This window comes from Malania oleifera, chromosome 5 (assembly GCF_029873635.1).
Source record: "Malania oleifera isolate guangnan ecotype guangnan chromosome 5, ASM2987363v1, whole genome shotgun sequence".
NCBI classification, from domain to species: Eukaryota; Viridiplantae; Streptophyta; class Magnoliopsida; order Santalales; family Ximeniaceae; genus Malania; species Malania oleifera.
In genome coordinates, this window is record NC_080421.1 from 102,232,654 (window position 1) to 102,252,375 (window position 19,722).

At 38.0% G+C, this 19,722-nt stretch overlaps 2 protein-coding genes across 2 annotated transcripts; one reads left to right on the forward strand and one right to left on the reverse strand.

The window, feature by feature from the left end:
• Window positions 1–291: 291 nt before the first annotated feature.
• Window positions 292–2,159, reverse strand: LOC131156073 (pectinesterase 2-like). Its single transcript, XM_058109522.1, has 2 exons — window positions 1,445–2,159; window positions 292–959 (listed from the first exon to the last, which is right to left on the reverse strand). The coding sequence occupies exons 1-2, from the start codon at window positions 2,157–2,159 to the stop codon at window positions 292–294; spliced, it is 1,383 nt and encodes a 460-aa protein (XP_057965505.1).
• Window positions 2,160–17,524: 15,365 nt separating this feature from the next.
• Window positions 17,525–18,046, forward strand: LOC131156074 (uncharacterized). Its single transcript, XM_058109523.1, has 2 exons — window positions 17,525–17,763; window positions 17,836–18,046. Exons 1-2 carry the CDS (start codon window positions 17,525–17,527, stop codon window positions 18,044–18,046), a joined length of 450 nt encoding a protein of 149 aa, XP_057965506.1.
• Window positions 18,047–19,722: the final 1,676 nt, after the last annotated feature.

The window sequence follows — 19,722 nt, forward strand, 5'->3', positions numbered from 1 at the left end:
AAAAAGAAAAAGAAAAGGAGACATTAAATATATATATATATATACAGCCATTGTTTCTAGGGATGAGAGCCTAAATAAAAACATAAATTGTGAAAATTTAAAATAAAATACATACATATATACCAAAGGACCTAAGGGAAAATCTTTCAGCTTTATTGAAAAACTTAAAAATATATTTCACCGAAAATTAGGAGACATACGCCTCACTAGTAGTAGCTTAAGTAGATATTAGGAAAACAAAGGAGAAACACTAAAGAAACAACTGAGGAGCCAAATTCAACATTAAAACATCTAAAGATCGATAGTGAAAGGTACTCCAGTGGATGGCAACCACGAACTGCCAGAAATAAATTTTCTAACGGTGAACCTTCTGGCTTCGGCTTCACTAATCCTGGGATGATAGCCATGCCATTTTACTCTTGATTGGACCGATGCCCCTGGTCCGCTGTTACCGTACTCTGCATAATACAAGGTGTCAAGTGCAAAGTTTCCAGACCATGGCAACCAACCAGCTTTATCTATCACAGGACCAATGAAGGACTTGAGGATTACAACACGTGAGAATTTATCCCACGGCCTTCCAAAGTACGTTTTACACTTACCCATTCCTCCGATAGTAGAATCGTGTATGGAGAATCCAGTATTCTCTCCAGGAAACGATCTTTTATGAGCAGTGATTGTGCATGTTTGCCTAGAAGTCCTTGCTACATGTATGCCACAATTTTGGAAGACAGCTGCAGCATTTCCAAATATGAAGTCCACAGTTCCATATATATTGCATTCTCTATAGAATTGTCTACGGCTATGGGCATAGAGGGTATCTTGGTGCCCTTCGAAGCTACATCTGTAGAATGCTGAGCGATCTGACTTGGCTAGTAGAGCCACTGCTTGCTTACCTCCTTCTCCAGCAGTGTTTCGGAAAGTAATGCCCTTGGCGATAAATCCATCTCCAGTAATACCTAAAAATTAGGTTTGAAAGCAAAAAAAAACAAGAAAAAAAAATCTAAGAATTAGATGATAGATTCGCACGAGGACGCCATGAATGGGACTGCGAGCACAGTGGGTTGAGGAATTGCAGGATAGGATCAGACTCTTGGAGTTATTTACTGCAGGACGCCAAAGGGTTTAGCGTATGAGACTCGTGAAAAGGTAGGTTGGGGTTTTGCACGGTTCCCGCGCTGTAAAACTTGTATGGCCGGTTTACTTTGTCCATAACCCTTTGTTTAACTTAATCGCCCTTTTTTTTCTTGTCAATTTGGAAAAATTACCACCAGAAAAAAAAAAAAAAAAAAAAAAACCCATGTGATTTAATAAAAAAAAATAAAGAAAAAATTACAAAAAACACATACCTTTGAGAATAGACAAATGAAATAATTATTTTTAAGGAGTAACATTAGAGAGATATAGTATTAAATGGGTAATTAAATTAGTACGGGATACTTACAAATTGTACATGTCTTGTATGTTGTTATATTACCTCCTCTTGCTACGTTTTTGTCCCCATAAAATATTGTCTTACCTATACCAGCCCCAACTAACATAACATTCTTCGCCTTTATATAAGATCCACGATAGATCCCTGGTTTTATATGAATGACTTTTCTTTTCGCTGTATTCTTCTGCAACGACACTAGGTAGTTTATTGCCTTTGTTATTGTATTGAAATCACCCGAGTTGTCATTTGCCACCACAATAGTTTCTTGAGAAGATAGTAAAGATGAAGAGTCTTGCAACAGCTTTCGGTCATTGGGTTTCACCCAAGTAGGAAATTCATCTTCATAATTACTAGACCCTCTGCGTGGAAGATTATTAAGAGCTAATGTGTTGAAGATCAAGTTGGAAACATTGTTAATTGGCAATAAAGGATATATGTTGTTGGTAACTCCAAGCTCCATGAACCCATAGCGACATGTGTCAAGGTTGGTAAGGGCTGCACTAATCAATGTTTCTGCATCATCTGATATGTATTTAGGGGTAGAAATGATTTGATTAAGTTGAAGGATGACATCGTTAAAGAGTTCTTCACAATCATCCCATGCAGCTTCTTCACGATTATTTTGACACATGGACTTGAGTGAAGCTACAATGCCATAACCTTCATGGGTTTTATTGAGAGCAATTTGTAATGACAACTTGAAAAAGTCAGACTTTTGCTTCATTGTTATGAGGCTAGGGTAGTAGCTTATAATGGAGTGCTCACAAGCTTCTGGGTCTTGTGTCTTTTTGCACCATTTCTTTACGTTGGTTAAAGTGCAGTAGCAAATGGGTGGAAAAAAAAAGAGGCACATGAATAAAAACATTGTAAGTACTTGAAGCACCATTGTTGGCTATATGCTCAAGTTGGTTATAAAACTCAATATGAAAGCAGGAAACACAATTGTTATTTATAGAGGTTTCTATGAAATTCTTATAATTTTTCATCGTTATATATAGAACAAAAAACAAGGGTATGCAACTCAAAGGTTAAATATTTTATTAAATTACTCACGTAATTTTTGGAAATTACTCAGATGCATGTTTAAGAATAGAATGTTACATAAAAGTGGGTGCATATATTAATTAATTTTAACATAGATGCATATGAATGGTACTGTGCATTCTAGTTAATTGTGAAAGTACATATTAATTTGTTGTTCGTCAATACAATTTCTAGGAGAAAGAAAGGGCGGTCGGTTTTATAAGGGTGCATAACCTTATTTAGTCAGACCTTTTATCTGGGAAGTGATAATTCAAGATTGTAGCCATGTGTCTCTAAATCTAGTATAGGGCGGGTTGCACATGGTATTTTCTTGGTACGTTAAATTTTGGAAAACAAAACCAACAACTAGCAATTCCCTAGTTCACACTAATTCATAAAATATTTATTTCCAAGAATTCGATAGCATACAAAAGAAATTTTATTTCCATTAAAAATAAAATGACAATGTATTAATTTTTTTATTAATCCATAACATGGAATAGATGATGAATAAGTATCTCAATCTTGTGTTTTACAAAGTGAATGTCAATTCCTAATGAATTATTTGTTGAATGGTGCAATACAAACTTTTGCATTTCTAATATTTTTTCCGTTTATGTTACTGTATTGGCGCTAGAGTCGAGTCTAGAGGAGTGTGAATAGACTTTTTTGCATATTTTCGCTTTTCTCTACAAAATATAAATCTTTGGAAGATACAAACAATCATATCGCAAATATATAAAATCAAAATAAGATTAGTAGTGATGGTTTAAAATTGTCATTGATAATCAAAAAATCGTCACTAATAGTATATGTCACGGTTTAATCAGTATTGGTAATGGTGCTAAACTAATCACCATATCTGTGGTAACTAATACTTATTAGTGACGAATTGGACAAACCATCACTACTAGTGGAGTATTAGTGACTCAAAAAAACTGCCACTAATAGCTTATGACCATCACTATAAAGGGTACGTATTCTCGGCTCAAATTTGTCACGAAAGTTCAAGTATTAACCATTACTAATAGCATATTATTAGTGACGGTTTTAATAACCGTCACTAAAAGCATAACATTGGTGACAGTTTATTAACTGTCGCTAATACAGTCATACTAGTTATGGTTATTAAAATCGTCACTAATACTTGGGCTTTAGTGATGAATTTGCGTTGAGAAAATATTTGGCCTTTAGTGACAAATTTGTGTCTAGAAAATATTGATTGTATAATGATGGTTTTAGACTATTAGTGACGGTGAGAAACCATTGGTATTTGATAAGAGAAACTCTAGGTTGTGAAATACTGATTGCTAATGTGAACTTAACCTTGGGAGAAAATTTTAAATACTCAATTCACCCCCCCTCTTGGAAATACACCAATTACATCAGTATCATTGCTCTAAATCATGATTATATTTGAAGGATAGCCTCCAGTAATGACCAAATAGAAATGTCCAAAGAAAAGTGTTTAAGAAATTCATATACTCCTAAATGCTCTTTTGCTAAATGTTTAGGACATACCTTCTAGCTTGCTTATACCGAAAAATTTTTTGCTTATACTGATTTCTCTTTTGAACATAATGAAAATTTTTCATCTCTGAGAGTATTCATTCATATTCCCTTCGCAAGCTCTCAAACTTTAAGTCAAAGGTTTTATTGAGAGCAATTTGTAATGAAAACTTGAAAAAGTCAGACTTTTGCTTCATTTTTATGAGGCTAGGGTAGTAGCTTATAATGGAGTTCTCACAAGGTTCTGGGTCAGGCCTTTTTTTGCACCATTTCTTTACGTTGGTTAAAGTGAATGGGAGGAAAAAGAAAGAGGCATATGAATACAAACATTGTAAACACTTGTAGCACCATTGTTGGTGATATGCTCAAGTGGGTTATAAAACTCAATATGAACACAAGAAACACAATCGATATTTATAGAGGTTTCTATGAAGTTCTTAGAATTTTTCATCCCTATATATATAACAAAAAGCAAGGGTATGCACATGATGCCCTGATTTTTCATAACAAATTTTTTCAATAATTCTATATATTCAAACATCGACCACGTCAGAAGCCCTGATACCATATCAACACAACCTGACCCACAATGGAATATTGGGTATGCAGTTACTTTCATAAACCCAAACCTAAGAGCAGAATTCAATATATATATATATACACACCACAACGAATACACATACCTGAGTTCTCATTCATTCATATATACATGTCTAACACAATCCCAAGAAGAAACACAAAATACTCTAGGGGAATCCTCCATCCGTAGCTCAGAACACTCACTCTGTCTACTCAGGGTATTAGCTCCCCTCTATCTTGGAGCTCCAACATCTGGTCTATCTCAGTTTCCTGAAATATTTAAATGATTTGGTGAGACACATTTCAATAAGACAGAATAAATTATCTATAGTGTGTGGCACTATGAGTTTCATTATATCATAACATATATTCGTTTCAGTGATAATATCTTTTGAGAAAAACCATCAATTCCATATTCATAATCATATAAATATAAAATACAAGTTTTCATAGGCTTTTAAATCCATTCACAAACACCCCAAGTTAGCGAAGTTATCGAGAATAGGGGAGATTACATGCCTATACATGTAGCTCCCCTCTGCTATGATATCATTTATACTATTACCCAATTAACTCGGGTTCGGCTACAACTGATACCTATCAAGGCACTCACCTTACTTTGTAAGCCCTCGAGCGGAGTGTTTTACTTGGCTTCAATTATTTATGTTATTAACTCACGCTATTTCATTTGTCATTTTAATTCTCTTTTCCATTCTCATTTCCATTTTTCGTTTCCATTTCCATTTTCACATCTAGTACATAAGTGTCCTCAGTAGCCAATACATCCATGTCTGTAACTTATAGCTGCCCTGAGGATATTTTTCATGCCATGCTTCACCCATGGTCGAGGTCACTCTCCATACTCCACACTATGCTTCCCCCTATGGTTAGGTTTGTGCAACTCGAAAGCTAGATGTAACCGTGTTTGGCCTACTCGGTTAGATCAAAATAAACATACCATATACTCGTCTGTAGTACGAATGACGTACCATATACCCTGTCTAGAATCAGGGGGCAAAACAACCCTCACACTGGCTTATTCAAACTATCACGCCACACGCTCCACAAGCCTGTGTGGTTGCTCTTAATCAATACTAGCAACGGTACCATGCTCATTTCAACAATACATCCATCCATCAGAGTTTCATTTCCACATTTCAATATTTCACAATTGCAGTATTCACAATGAAAATTTTCACATTTCTAGTATTCACATTTCATCATTCTCATTACAGCACAAACATTGCAATGTTCACATTTCTAGTATTCTCATTTCAGTAATCACATCTCAAGATTTTTATTGTAGATTTCACATTGCAGTATTTTCATTTTCTGCATTCACAACTCATTTCATCATTTCAATGATATTTCTTCAATTCAATACTCATTACATCTCATAATAACATATACATATCTCATTTCACGTTATTCACCATTTCTTAATAAAACATTTCCATATTTCATATATCATCATTTCTCAGAAGGTACTTTTCAGTACATATTACTTTTCATCATTTTCACATTTCAAATCTCATATTTCAAAACACATTTCATAGTCTCATTATTTTCAATGTAAACCATTTAACTCAATTTCAAATACATTTCAGTATAAATCATACGCCACACAATTTTCATCTCATACTTGTCGCGACATCCCATAGCGTGGGATCCACAAGGTGGTGAAATAAAAATTGTAATTTTATTTTTTGGGAAAAAAATAGGAATGGAGTTGTCACGCCTCGAACCCGGAAATGGGACCAGGGGTGAAATAGTAGTCTAACCTGTCCCTGTATCATACAAATCACAAAAGATACAATACAATGAATGAGGGTCCGACCCCGTGGGGTTCCTAGGAACCCTATACGCATTCATATACAACCATATACACAACGAAAGATAAGTCTTTCTATACATACACAGTAACATACTAGAGTCTATACAAAGGAGTCAAACTCCGCAAAATACAACACAACCCCGGGTGTCATCCCCAACTACCAAAAGACCACCTAGTACAGTCCTAGTACTTACCCAAATACCTCTTGCAGTACACCGACTACTACGATCCCACACCAGGACGCTAGTTTCGATTACTTGACGAAGCTGAAAATATGTACGTGCAGCAGGGGTGAGACACCTCTCAATAAGGCAGATACATGTTATATCAATGTGTGGCATTTGAGTATTATCATAACATCAAAACATACACAGTTAAATGCAATTCCAGTACTTTCATAAAACAGTTTAAAAACAGTGCATACACGCACACACAGATGATTAAGTAACCCGGTGTCGTCACACCCTTCGACCTGAAGCCGGCTCGTAATACCTGGCGTCGGCCCATAGCCGGCCCACGATACACGACGTCTCCGGCATATACTGAACCCCAGGCTTCCATGGCATCGTACTGGTACAAACTAGTTGATCCACACCCTTCGATGATCACTCGGTAAGGCTCATGCCATCGGATATAGAGCCGGACACTTTTTTCAAACATGGCAGGTGATAAACACATGCCCTCAGATATAGAGCCAGACACTCTTTTAGTATCTGGAACAACTTGGAACCCAATTCCTATTGGATTTCATCAAAACAAAACCATGTATGCTCATATAACCAAACAAACCACACCCATTTAGTAATCTATAAATCATGATTTTCCAAGCGTATACAGTTTAATAAAGTCAAGGCAAGGCCATCCCTAACGCTATACATAACACAATATACCAATGGTTTTCCAACAAAACCAAGGATTGTAGCCTAGTACCCCTTTCTTCCTAAAAATTGTTACATAAAAAACCCATAGTTTTACCCATTAGATTTCCCCAAATAAGTAACCAAAACACACACAGGACCATGAGCTACAGTTATACCAAGTCTGATTTCAAAAGTAACCGACATAAACTGAATCCCCTTACCTTTTCCCGAACGACATATCTAGAACTCCAAGGCCCCTAAACCGTGAACTGAGTTCCAAAACCTACAACCCATAGTACAAAACTTGCTCACAACTCTGCTACCTACAAGACTTTTAAATCAGAATTGAAAACCAAGCCTTACCTCTATTTAGGGCCAAAACCTGAGAATGGTCGAAACAAAAATCTAATTCGTAGAACTTGTAGAGAATCCTTCCTTGATCCTCGTGGTAACATCGGATCTATGATTCCTACTATATACAATGAATAAATCTAGAGAAATAGAGAGTAGGTTGAGTTTCTAGAGAGATCGAGAGAGAATTTAAGTTTTTTTAGTTGAGAACTAATGAAAATATATATTTATAACCCTTTGACACGGTCACTCCTCGTCGATGAGACTCTGCACTTCGTCGCCGAGAACTACAAAGAATTCGTCGACGAACTTTGGCTTCATCGACAAAGCTTGCTTAATTACCAATTTACCCCTCTCTTAATTAATCAATTCTGTATATCATGGTTCGGGTTCTAAATTACAACGTCCCCTCCTTACGAAAATTTTGTCCTCAAAATTTGCTATCTCTTATTCATAAACTCATTCATGAAATCAATTATACACTCGACTTTAGGAAGGAAGCCGATGACTACTATAACGTAGTCCCATCACCACATATACATACCCTCACTTATGGTGGAGGAATACCATGATTACAAACATAAATCGTCTTAGGAGTTCACAAATACACACACTCCTAAAGACCAACCACCTATTATAATACAAAGTAGGGTAATGTACATAACTCAGAACAATTGTGGATACTTCCGGCGTATTTCAGCTTCAAATTCCCAAGAAGCTTCCTCAAACTCGTGATTCCGCCACAATACCTTCACCAAAGATATGTCCTTGGTACGTAACTTCTGAACTTTATGGTCCAGAATCTAAACAGGTATCCCCTCATATGCTAAGATATCCCTAATCTCTATATTCTTGTAGCTAATAACATACGAAGGATCCAACATGTACCTCCTCAACATGGATACGTGAAACACATCGTGGACCCTCGAGAGTGCTGGGAGTAGTACAATCCTGTAGACTACCGGACCCACTCCCTCAAGAACCTCGAATGGTCCGATGTACCTCGGGCTTAGCTTACCCTTGTTCCTAAATCCCATCACCCCTTTCATTTGAGCGATCCTCAAAAATACCTTATTCCCACCTCAAACTCCAACTCACGATGGCGAACATCTGCGTAGCTCTTCTACCGACTCTGAGCTGATTTAATCCTTTCTTAAATCCAACCTATGTTATCAGATGCCTTCTACACAAGTTAAGGTCCTAACACCCGACGTTCACCAACCTCACTCCAATATAGAGGAGATCAACACCTCTGACCATATAGAGCCTCAAATGGTGCCATCCTGATACTAGCCTGGAAGCTGTTGTTATAAGCGAACTCTACTAGTGGCATAAACAGTATCCAGCTGCCGCCAAAATCTAACACACAAACCTGCAACATATCCTCCAAGATTTGCATCGTCCTCTCTGACTGTCTATCAGTCTGGGGGTGGAATGTTGTACTGAAAGTAAGCTTCGTCCCCAATGCTTCTTGCAAGCACGTCCAGAATCAAGAAACAAACCTCGGGTCTTGATCTGATACAATGGACATCAGTACCCCGTGCATTCTAACTATCTCATGCACATACATGTTTGCTAGCCTACTCAAAGGGTAGCTAACCTTCATCGGTAAAAAAATGAGTATATTTTGTCAACCTGTCCACAATCACCCAAATAGCATTCTGCCCGTTCTGGCGGCAATCCGGTCACAAAGTCCATGGAAATATGCTCTTATTTTCACACCGAAATAGTTAAGGGCTATAACGGCCCTTCCGACTTCTGATGTTCAGTTTCCACTTGCTGACACGTCAGACACTGCTCCACAAACTGAGCAATCTACCTCTTCATACCACTCTACCAGAAGTTCTCGCACAAGTCCCGATACATCGTTGTACTACCTGGATGTATTGTATACAAAGAGCGATGTGCTTCCTGCAGAATCGTCCTTTTGATCTCATCATCATTCGGAACACATAGTCTGGTCCCAAACCTCAACACACCCCACTTAGAGATGTTGAACTCTGGAGCCAATCCTTATTGTACCTTTTCCATAACCTTGATCAACTCCACATAACTAGCCTGCGCGGCTTTAATACATTCAAATAAAGTTGTCTGGACCACCAAACTAGCAAGGAAAGCCTGATGTTCACCACGCACTAACTCTATACCTGAGCTCTCTAGATCCTATCTTATATGATGCTAAGCTACAACTATAGATACTACCACATGATCCGAATTCTGACTCAACGCATTGGCTACCGCATTTGCTTTTCTTGGGTGATAACTAATGGTGAAATTGTAGTCCTTAATCAACTCAAGCCACTGTATCTGCCTCTAATTCAACTCCTTTTGCATGAAAAAGTACCTGAGGCTTTTGTAATTAGTGAAAATTTTGCATTACACACCATACAAATAGTGTTGCTAGATCGTCAGTGCATATACAACAGCAGCTAACTCTAGATCATGCGTAGGGTAATTCTTCTCATAATTCTTGAGTTGCAGAGAAGTATAAGCTATTACCTTACCTTGCTACATAAGCACGCAAACCAAACCTTTTAGAGACGCATCGCTATAAATCACAAAATTGCCATCCCCAGAAGGAATGGTTAACACTAGAGCAGTAACCAGTCGATGACTCAACTCCTGAAAACATTGCTCGCAATCACTGGTCCATTCAAACTTTACCCCCTTCCTGATCAATCGAGTCAGAGGCCTAGACAACTTAGAAAACCCTTCCGCGAATCGACGATAATAACCTGCTAGTCCTAGAAAACTCCGAACCTCCTGCATACTCTTCGGACTCACCCAGTTGACCATAGCTTCGATCTTGTTAGGATAAACTAATACACTATCACTAGACACTATATGGCCTAAGAATGCCACCCGATTCAACTAGAATTCACACTTCTTCAGTTTAGCATACAACTTCTTCTCTCGCAGAATCTATAATACTAACCTCAGATGGTTCTTATGCTCTTCTGTACTCTCGAGTATACCAGAATATCATTAATAAACACCACCACAAACCAGTCCAGGTACTCATGGAAAACCCTATTCATAAGATCTATGAATACTGTCGGAGCATTCGTCAACCCAAAAGGCATGACTAGAAACTCGTAGTGGCCGTATCTGGTATGGAAGCAGTCTTCACTACATCCTCAGATCTGACTCTCACCTGATGATATCCTGACCATAGGTCAATCTTCAAAAAGACCTGCGTGCCTTGCAGTTGGTCAAAGAGTTATCAATACGAGGCAACGGGTAGTGATTCTCCACAGTTGTCTTGTTAATCTCATGGTAATCAATGCATATACGCATCGATCCATCCTTCTTCTTCACAAACAGTACTAAAGCTCCCCAGGGGGAAACACTAGGTCGAATAAAACCTCAGTTTAGTAATTCCTATAACTGTTCTTTCAGCTTCCGAAGTTCTGCTGGAGTCATCCGGAATGGAGCTTTAGAGATCGGTGTCTTACTAGACAGCAACTCTATTATGAACTCCATCTCATGATCCGGAGGTAAACCAGGTAAATCAACTGGAAACACATCCAGAAACTCGCTAACTACCCAAATATCCATAAGCCTCAACTCATCCCGCGGTGGTTCCCTCACATAAGCCAAGTACCCCTGACATCTGTCCATAAGTAATCTCCTTGCCTGCAGTGCTGATAGAATCTATCGTGTCAAATGCACACACGATCCCACAAACTCATACTTCGGCTCCCCAGGAGGTCTGAACACTGCCACCTTCCTACGATAGTCGATCACAGCATATCTGGAGAATAACCAATCCATTCCCAATATAACATCAAACCCTGACATGTTGTATACTACAAGGTTTGCTGGTAGCAGCTTCCCCTGAATTACCACTGGGCAGTTCTCCAACATCCTCCTATAGAATGATATACCCCCAGATGGTGTGGCTACAAAAAATTCCTCTTCCATGACTTGGGTCTCCATCCGACACAGTTTCACAAAATTAATAGATATAAAGGAGTGGGTCACACCTAAATCAAATGAAACCACAACTCTATTTAAAAGCAACATTATAGTACTTGTCACCACATTCCTCGCATGGGCAAGTACACTCTCACTAGAGTTGTGTTCCTCTGGTGGTTTCCCCGGGATATCTGATTATTTCCCTGATTCAGACTCGAAGAAGGCGTACCCCTCTTCAGTGCATGACAATCCTGAGCCATGTGACTTGATTGACCACAGTTGTAGCAGTTACCCCAAAACGGCTCGCACTCATCGCTGTGCCATCTGCGACACCTGGTACAACGATCACCCACTTGGCTCATCTGAGAACCCTAATGCTCGGTATTCTGTCAGTAACCCGAGTCTTTGTTCCTCTTCTTCCACGATCCCTGACAAGATCTAGAATGAAAACCAAAAGGTACTGGCCTTTTCTTCGGTTCCTGATTCACCTCGTCCTCTCGGATACCAGTCTCAATCACAGTGGTTTTATCCACCAAAACGGAGAACTCACAAATCTGAAGCATACCCACTAATCTTCAGATGTCCTTCCCCAAGACCTTTTCAAACCTCCGAGTCTTCTCGTACTCGTTCGAGATCAAACACGACACAAACCGATATAGCTCTATATACCGAGCAACATACCCCTGCACCGTCATACTCCCTTGAGTCAGCATAAAAAACTCATCCACCTTAGCGTCATATGCAAAAACCGGGAAGTAACTGTCAAAGAACACTTCCTTGAAACGGCTCCAAGACATCTCCATAGGACCGGCCCTCTACTTCTCCAGCAGACTCACAGCAGTCCACCATCACCCTGCCTCCCCATATAACTGGAAGGTAGCATAAAGAACTCTCTACCTGTTTGTGAAGTGTAGGACCTCCAAGGTCCTCATAATCTTCTCGACCCAGTCCTCTACTATCTTCGGGTCATGTGCCCCTAAGAATGTCAGAGGATGCATGTGTGTGAACCTCTCAATGGTGCATCCTATAGATGTAGGAGAGCGTTCGTGTCTCCTGACATTCTGCCTAATCTCCAGCAGGACCTGCCTCGTCAGTCCTCGAGGCACAGAAGGAGACTCATCACTCGCTGTCTCCTTAGAGCTACTCTCCTAGTTATTATCCTTGGGCTCCATTATGAAAACACAACAGAGTTCTATCAAGACTCCTACAACATGTACAGTTTAAAAAGTTATCTAACCCTAATCATGTTAACTATAACCTGTCAGGTTCAGGTCTGTCTTATCACACTAACACGAAAATCATCAATCATTTGCCATGATTTTATAGAAATCGTCAATCCAGAAAAAACACAGAACACCGCCGACGAGTCCCAGTTTAGCAACAAAACATCCCCCAACTAACTCTACCCACATCCAACCTCCTATGCTCTAGTATATACACATAGCTATGCCTAACCAAGTCTATAAGACCTAATAACCTGGTTAGCTCTGATACCAAGCTGTCACACCCCGTACCTAGAAATGGGACCCAAGGGTGAAATAGCAATCTAACTTGTCCCTGTATCATACAAATCACCAAAGACACAGTACAATGAATGAGGGTCTGACCCCGTGGGGTTCCCAGGACCCTATACACATTCATATACAACCATATACACAACGAAAGATAAGTCTTCCTATACATACACAATAACATACCAGAGTCTACACAAAAGAGTCAAACTCCACAAAATACAACACAACCTCGGGTGTCAGCCAAAACCACCAAAAGACCACCCAGTATAGTCCTAATACTTACCCAAGTACCTCTCGCCGTACACCGACCACTACACTCCCACACCAAGACGCTAGTTTCAATTGCTCGACGGGCCTGAAAATATGTAAGTACAGTAGGGGTGAGACACCTCTCCATAAGGCAGATACAAGTTATATCGGTGTGTAGCATTTGAGTGTTATCATGACAGTAAAACATGTATAGTCAAATGCTGTAATGACCTGAAGAATAATGGTATTTAAATAATGGAGAGGGAGGGAAATAAAAAAAGAAACAGAAGGAGGCAGTAGAGTGCTCATCGACGACATTGCACTTTAGATGTATTAACTTAGAAGATTTACACAGGGCCTCATCAACGAACACAGGGAGTTCGTCGACAAGTGCATAAGGAGACCTCATCAACGAAACCATGTCTCGTTGGCGAGAAGACACCAAGAGGGGTTTTGGGCAGTTTGAAATTCGTCGACGAGGAAGTAAGGTTTGTCGAAAAAATACTTAAGAACTTGTCAACGAGATGACGTGTCTCGTCGACGAATTCAGGCCTATAAATAGTAGAAATCTAGGTTAATTTGTAAAAAAAAATGGCATAAATCTTCCTCTCTCTCTCTCTCTCTCTCTCTCTCTCTCTCTCTCTCTCCCTCTCTCTCTCTCTCTCTCTCTAAACATGATGTTTTGCTTTGGGGGATATCGCTTTCAGGGTATTGAGTGGAGAACCCTACGAGTGTAAGGCCAGAGTTCAATGAGGGCTTTTAAGAAACTAGGTAAAGGAAATATGTTATGCTAGTAGATTTTATTATATTAACAGGAATTTTACATGTGTGCATATATACTAGTTATTATGTAGCTTTTACAGAATATAAGATTCTAAACTATGTGTGGCCTGAGTAGATATTATTTAAAGTAGAATTTTATACAGTTTTTCTAGTATATGATATTATACAGAAAGATATAAGTACATATACAATTTTTATTCAAATAGTTTCATAGATATATATATATATATGTATATATATATATATATATATGTACACATATATTTATTCAGATCAGTATACATAGTATTTACAGAATGTTATGTTTTTCCTAAATGCCATAACACTCAAAGTATACAGATAGATTACACAAATAGAAAGTACAGACATATTATATAGTCATAGCATCAAGATGCTTCAGATATTACAGTATTTACAGTTCAGATTATTTGTGTTATGGTTATTTTGGAAACATAATGAAAACAGTAAGAAGAGTACATATCTATATAGTATCAGATTCGTGCGGAAAGATTACAGAAAAATACAGTTTACAGAGCATGGTATCGTTGCTATATACATAATAGAGTGCAACCACATATCTTAGATAGTGTGTGGATACCAGCTCCATAGTTCACTGGGTTGAGGGGGCAAGTTTGACGAGGTAGCAGCTAGTCCCAAGCTTAGGAATGGATGCAGTTTGGTCGAGGTGAGGTAGTATAGAGTATGATTGCAATCACTCAGAATTAAAATAATTAGAAAATATAATGAATAAAATGGATTAAAGGAAAATAAAGGGAAGAAAGGAAAAAAATTAGAAGGAAAAGCAGGCCTCATCGACGAATGTCCTAAAGCTTGTCGACGAAGTCTGTTTCTCGTTGATGAAGGAATCCCGAGAGAGCATATTTGGAACTCTGAATTTCATCGATGAAGTCTCTACAGTGCCTCTTCGACGAATCGACGTGTCTCGTTGACGAAGCCCTACCTATAAATTGAAATTCTTTCATTTTCAGCGAGAAAACTCGAGAACCCTCTTTCCTCTTTCTCTCTCTCTCTAGGACGGCTCCCCCACCCTTCTTTCCTTGATTTCGAGCTGGTTCTGACCTGGTTTTATGATCCAGAGCCACTACGAGGTTCGTAGGATTACTCTCTGCAAGGTTGTAGGAGCTTGTCGTTGGTTTGAGGGGTTTGGGAAACGTCCCAAAATCAGGGTAAGTGAATTATTTTGTGATTTTCTTAAGGAATGATGTTATTTGGAGCTTAGGAAATAGTAAATAAGTATTTTTCTTAAGATTTGAGTTAATTGAAATTTATTTTAATTAAGTTAGGATTTTTGGATTTAGGGTCCAAGTGAATGTTGTAGGTATCAGTTCGGGGATCCTACTAGCATAGTTTGAAGTCAGGTAAGGGAAAAATTTATATATTAGCTCAGGTTTTTCAGGAATTAAAAGTGGATTATGTGTTATTTATGTATATATGTTATATATGGGTTTAAAATGTCAGCCATGAAATTATGTTTTCTGAGCCTAAGAATGTTTATATAGTTATGTATATGTTAAAGTAAACAAATGGAAGTGGAAAGAAATTTTTTATGGAATTAAGTAAGTAATGAAATGTATTTTCAGTATATCAATGTTAATCATGGGTTAGCTTTTTTTGTAAGAAATGTGTATGAATTCTACTACTAAAATTGTGTGGCATGAGATTCTATGCAAATATATATTAGATGTATGAGATGCAGGTTAAGTAAGTAAAGCTTATGAATAAAATATGATATGGACAATGTTGCTTGTGTATGTTAAATGCAACCACGTAAATGTAAGACAGTCATGTTAGCAGATTCTAGTGCATTTCTATGTGGAAACTAACTGTAACAGATTCTAGCGCATGTCTATGTGGAAACTAACTGATGATGGCTAAAGACAAGCTGTAGTACAAAGGAATGAAATGAAAATGTTATGCAACGAAATGACAATGGGATGACAATGCAATGAAATGAAATGTGATACGTGAACAATATGAATGGGAAAGAGTCACTTAAAGTGAAACGAAATGTAAAGTCAAGTTATGAATAGGAATGAATGTGTATAAATGTATAATGACAGAAAAGAATGATGTATTACAATATTAGAAGTATGTTTTTACGTAAAACATGTTAGGATTGGGCAAGGCAAACCCTTCGCCCGAGGGTTTGCTAAGAAAGGGGAGTGCACTAGTAGCCTCAGATATGGCAGTAGCTGCATGACGTACTAGAGCAAAGGGAACCTATTTATATGAATGGGTAAATTTTCCTATCCCTAGGGCCTTGCCAGTAAACTATTGTTGAATGCGTGAGTACGAGCTTAATCTAACACTTGAGGGCTTACTGAGTACGGTAAGTGCTCTGGTATGCTTTAGTTATGACCTTAGGGTTACCTATGTATCAGAGTAGAGGGGTACTACTTGTATGGGCGGGTAATCACCCCTATCCTTAAGTAATCTCGTGGGTTAAAACTTTGCATGTGATTGTTTAGGTTTAGAAAATGATTTCATAGTTATGTTAATAATTTGCAAATATAATTAAAATGATATTTATTTACCTCATGTTAGCTACACGCTATTTTAATATGTATACTTCTTCCCTTACTGAGATATGTCTCACCCGAATATGAATGTTTTTTTTTTTTCAGGACATCACCGAGAACAGGCTTAGGAGCGCAAGGGTATTTTTAGCATTTTTGAAGACTATATAAGAAACAGGGTATATATTGATACTATTTTGGAGATGTAAATATCTATGTTTTATATTTTATGTCGTTATGTTTTAAAGATGTTGTGAGAGAATTGGTTGTGAATATAGTGGAATGTTTTGGAGATGTATGTGTATATGAAAATGCAGTTGTTGGATGGATATTGTGAAATTTAGATAGGGTTAGTAAACTCTGGTATTACAGAATTATGGTATTATGGGATTATGTTGTATGGAAATTTTGTTCATGTTTTTCGTTGCATATATGTTGATTTATGGATTATCAGAGATTTTATCAGGTTTAATGCATCAGACCTGAGTTTAAGGGTTCGGGGCATTACACTATGGTATCAGAGCAATGATTTTGGGATTTTGGGGATTTAGAAAATGATTTATACCAGAGTATAGGAAATAGTTAGGATAAGGATACTAGATAAATAGGTTAGATATTGAGAAGTAAGTTTGGTGTAGGGAAGAATAGGATATTGTTTTGTGATTTAGAGGCAAAATTTGTCAACGATTTCCTGTGATTTTTTTGAAGCAGTCGATGGCCTCAGAAAAGCCACGGTGAACCTTAGATGTTTTTGTGAGACTAGTCCTTATATGGAGACTTTGGATTTTATTTAAAGACTATGTTATTTGGCATTTTAATATGAAAATCTTATCTCTTTTTTGTCCTATTTTCAGGATGGATTCTAAAGATGAGAATATAGAGATTGAAGGAAGGGAGGATTCAGTGACCTCTAGTGAGGAGGAAATGAAGAAATGAAGAAGGATCCAAAGGAACATAACTGTCCACCTGCAGGACAGGGTTGCAGCATAAAAGAGTTTATGAGGATGAACCCTTTAGCCTTTATAGGAGGACTTGATCCAGTGGCAGCAAAGAACTGGGTACAGGAGATAGAGGAGATTATAGTTGTACTCGACTCCACGGACGAACAGAAGGTCTGTTATACTGCTTTCAAAATGATAGGAGAAGTAAAGCATTGGTGGATTTTTGTGAAGTAACTGGAGGATTAGAGGGTCGTAAAGATAGCTTTTACCTGGGAGAGGTTCAAGAAGATTTTATTTGACAGGTATTTTCCTTCATCTGTCATAGAGGAGAAGATAGAAGAGTTCACAAATCTGACCCAGGGAGACATGACAGTTGCGGAGTATGTGGCTAAATTTGTAGAATTGTCATGGTTTGCTCCATTTCTGGTCCCAAATGAAGCAAGGAAGGCCAGGAAATTTGACAAAGGCCTGAGGCATGGAATCTACGAGCTTTTGGTCGTGTTTCAGGTCTAGAGTTTTTCAGAAATAGTTGACAATGCCTCGATGTTAGAGAAGAGTATCCAAGGTAGCACTAAGCCTTCAGAGCAGAAAAAGAGACCTGCACCATCTAGCTTTCAATCTGAGGTCAGTCAGGGATCTGCAAAGAAAGGGAAAGAAGAAATGGGCTCTATATGCCCAAAATGTGATAAGAGGCATAGGGCCGAAAGCTGGTATGACACTCCGAATTGCTACAGGTGCGGTAAGCCAGGGCACCACAGGAAAGATTGCCGAGAACCCTTGCCTATGGTGGCTGCTCCGAATCAAGATAAGGGAAAGTAGCTGATACCACTTAGAGAGGTGGTCCGCCTCGACTGTACACACTCCGAATTGAGGAGGATGCCATCAGAGAAGCAGGTATGAGATAATTTAATTTAATGAATTATGATTAAATGACTTATGTGATTATATGGATGTTAAGTTCTTTTGATGATATTTAGTAAATGAGTTTAAGTTATGTAAAAGGTTGATTAGATAGTAAAATTTCGAGGACGAAATTTCTTAAGGAGGGGAGAATGTAATGACCCAAAATTAAAATAATTAGAAAATATAATGAATAATGGATTAAAGGAAAATAAGGGGAAGAAGGGAAAGAAATTAGAGGGAAAAGCAGGCCTCATCGACGAATGTCCTGTATTCATCGACGAGTGTCCTTTAAAGCTTGTTGACGAAGTCTGTTTCTCATCAATGAAGGAATCCTGAGAGAGCATATTTGGAACTCTGAATTTCGTCGATGAAGGTCTTTTCTCGTCGGCGAAGTCTCTACAGCGCCTCGTCGACGAAGCCCTACCTATAAATTGAAATTCTTTCATTTTCAGCGAGAAAACTCGAGAACCCTCTTTCCATTCTCTTTCTCTCTCTCTCTCTCGGATAGCTCCCCCACCCTTTCTTCCTCTATTTCGAGCTGGTTCTAACCCGGTTTGACGATCTGGAGCCGCTATGAGGTTCGTAGGATCATTCTCTGCAAGGCTGTAGGAGCAGATCGTTGGTTTGAGGGGTTTAGGAAATGTCCCAAAATCAAGGTAAGTGAATTATTTTGAGATTTTCTTAAGGAATGTTGTTATTTGGAGTTTAGGAAATAGAAAATAAGTATTTTTCTTAAGATTTGAGTTAATTGAAATTTATTTTAATTAAGTTAGAATTTTTGAATTTAAGGTCCAAGTGAACGCTGCAGGTATCGGTTCAGGGATCTTTCCAGCATAGTTTGAAGTCAGGTAAGGGGGAAATTTATATATTAACTTAGGTTTTTCATGAATTAAAAATTGATTATGTGTTATTTATGTATATATGTTATATGTGGGTTTAAAATGTCAGCCATGAAATTATGTTTTCTGAGCCTAGGAATGTTTATATAGTTATGTATGTGTGAAAGTAAACGAATGGAAGTGGAAAGGAATTTTAGAAGGAATTAAGTAAGTAATGAAATGTATTTTCAGTATATCAATGTTAATCATGAATTGGCTTATTTTGTAAGAAATGTGAATGAATTCTACTGCTAAAATTGAGTGGCATGAGATTCTGTACAAATATATGTTAGATATATGAGATGCAAGTTAAGTAAGTAAAGCTTATGAATAAAATATAATATGGACAATGTTGCTTGTGTATGTTAAATGCAACCATGTAAATGTAAGACAACTAAAAGACAACTA

Bases quoted from the DNA above. Each gene is read 5' to 3' on its own strand.
- LOC131156073 (XM_058109522.1), bottom strand. From the start codon at position 2,159: ATGAAGCAAAAGTCTGACTTTTTCAAGTTGTCATTACAAATTGCTCTC. The intron at 960-1,444 runs GTAAGTATCCCG...CCTAATTTTTAG, and splicing joins ATACAAGACATGTACAATTT to GTATTACTGGAGATGGATTT.
- LOC131156074 (XM_058109523.1), top strand. From the start codon at position 17,525: ATGAAGAAGGATCCAAAGGAACATAACTGTCCACCTGCAGGACAGGGT. The intron at 17,764-17,835 runs GTAACTGGAGGA...TTTATTTGACAG, and splicing joins CATTGGTGGATTTTTGTGAA to GTATTTTCCTTCATCTGTCA.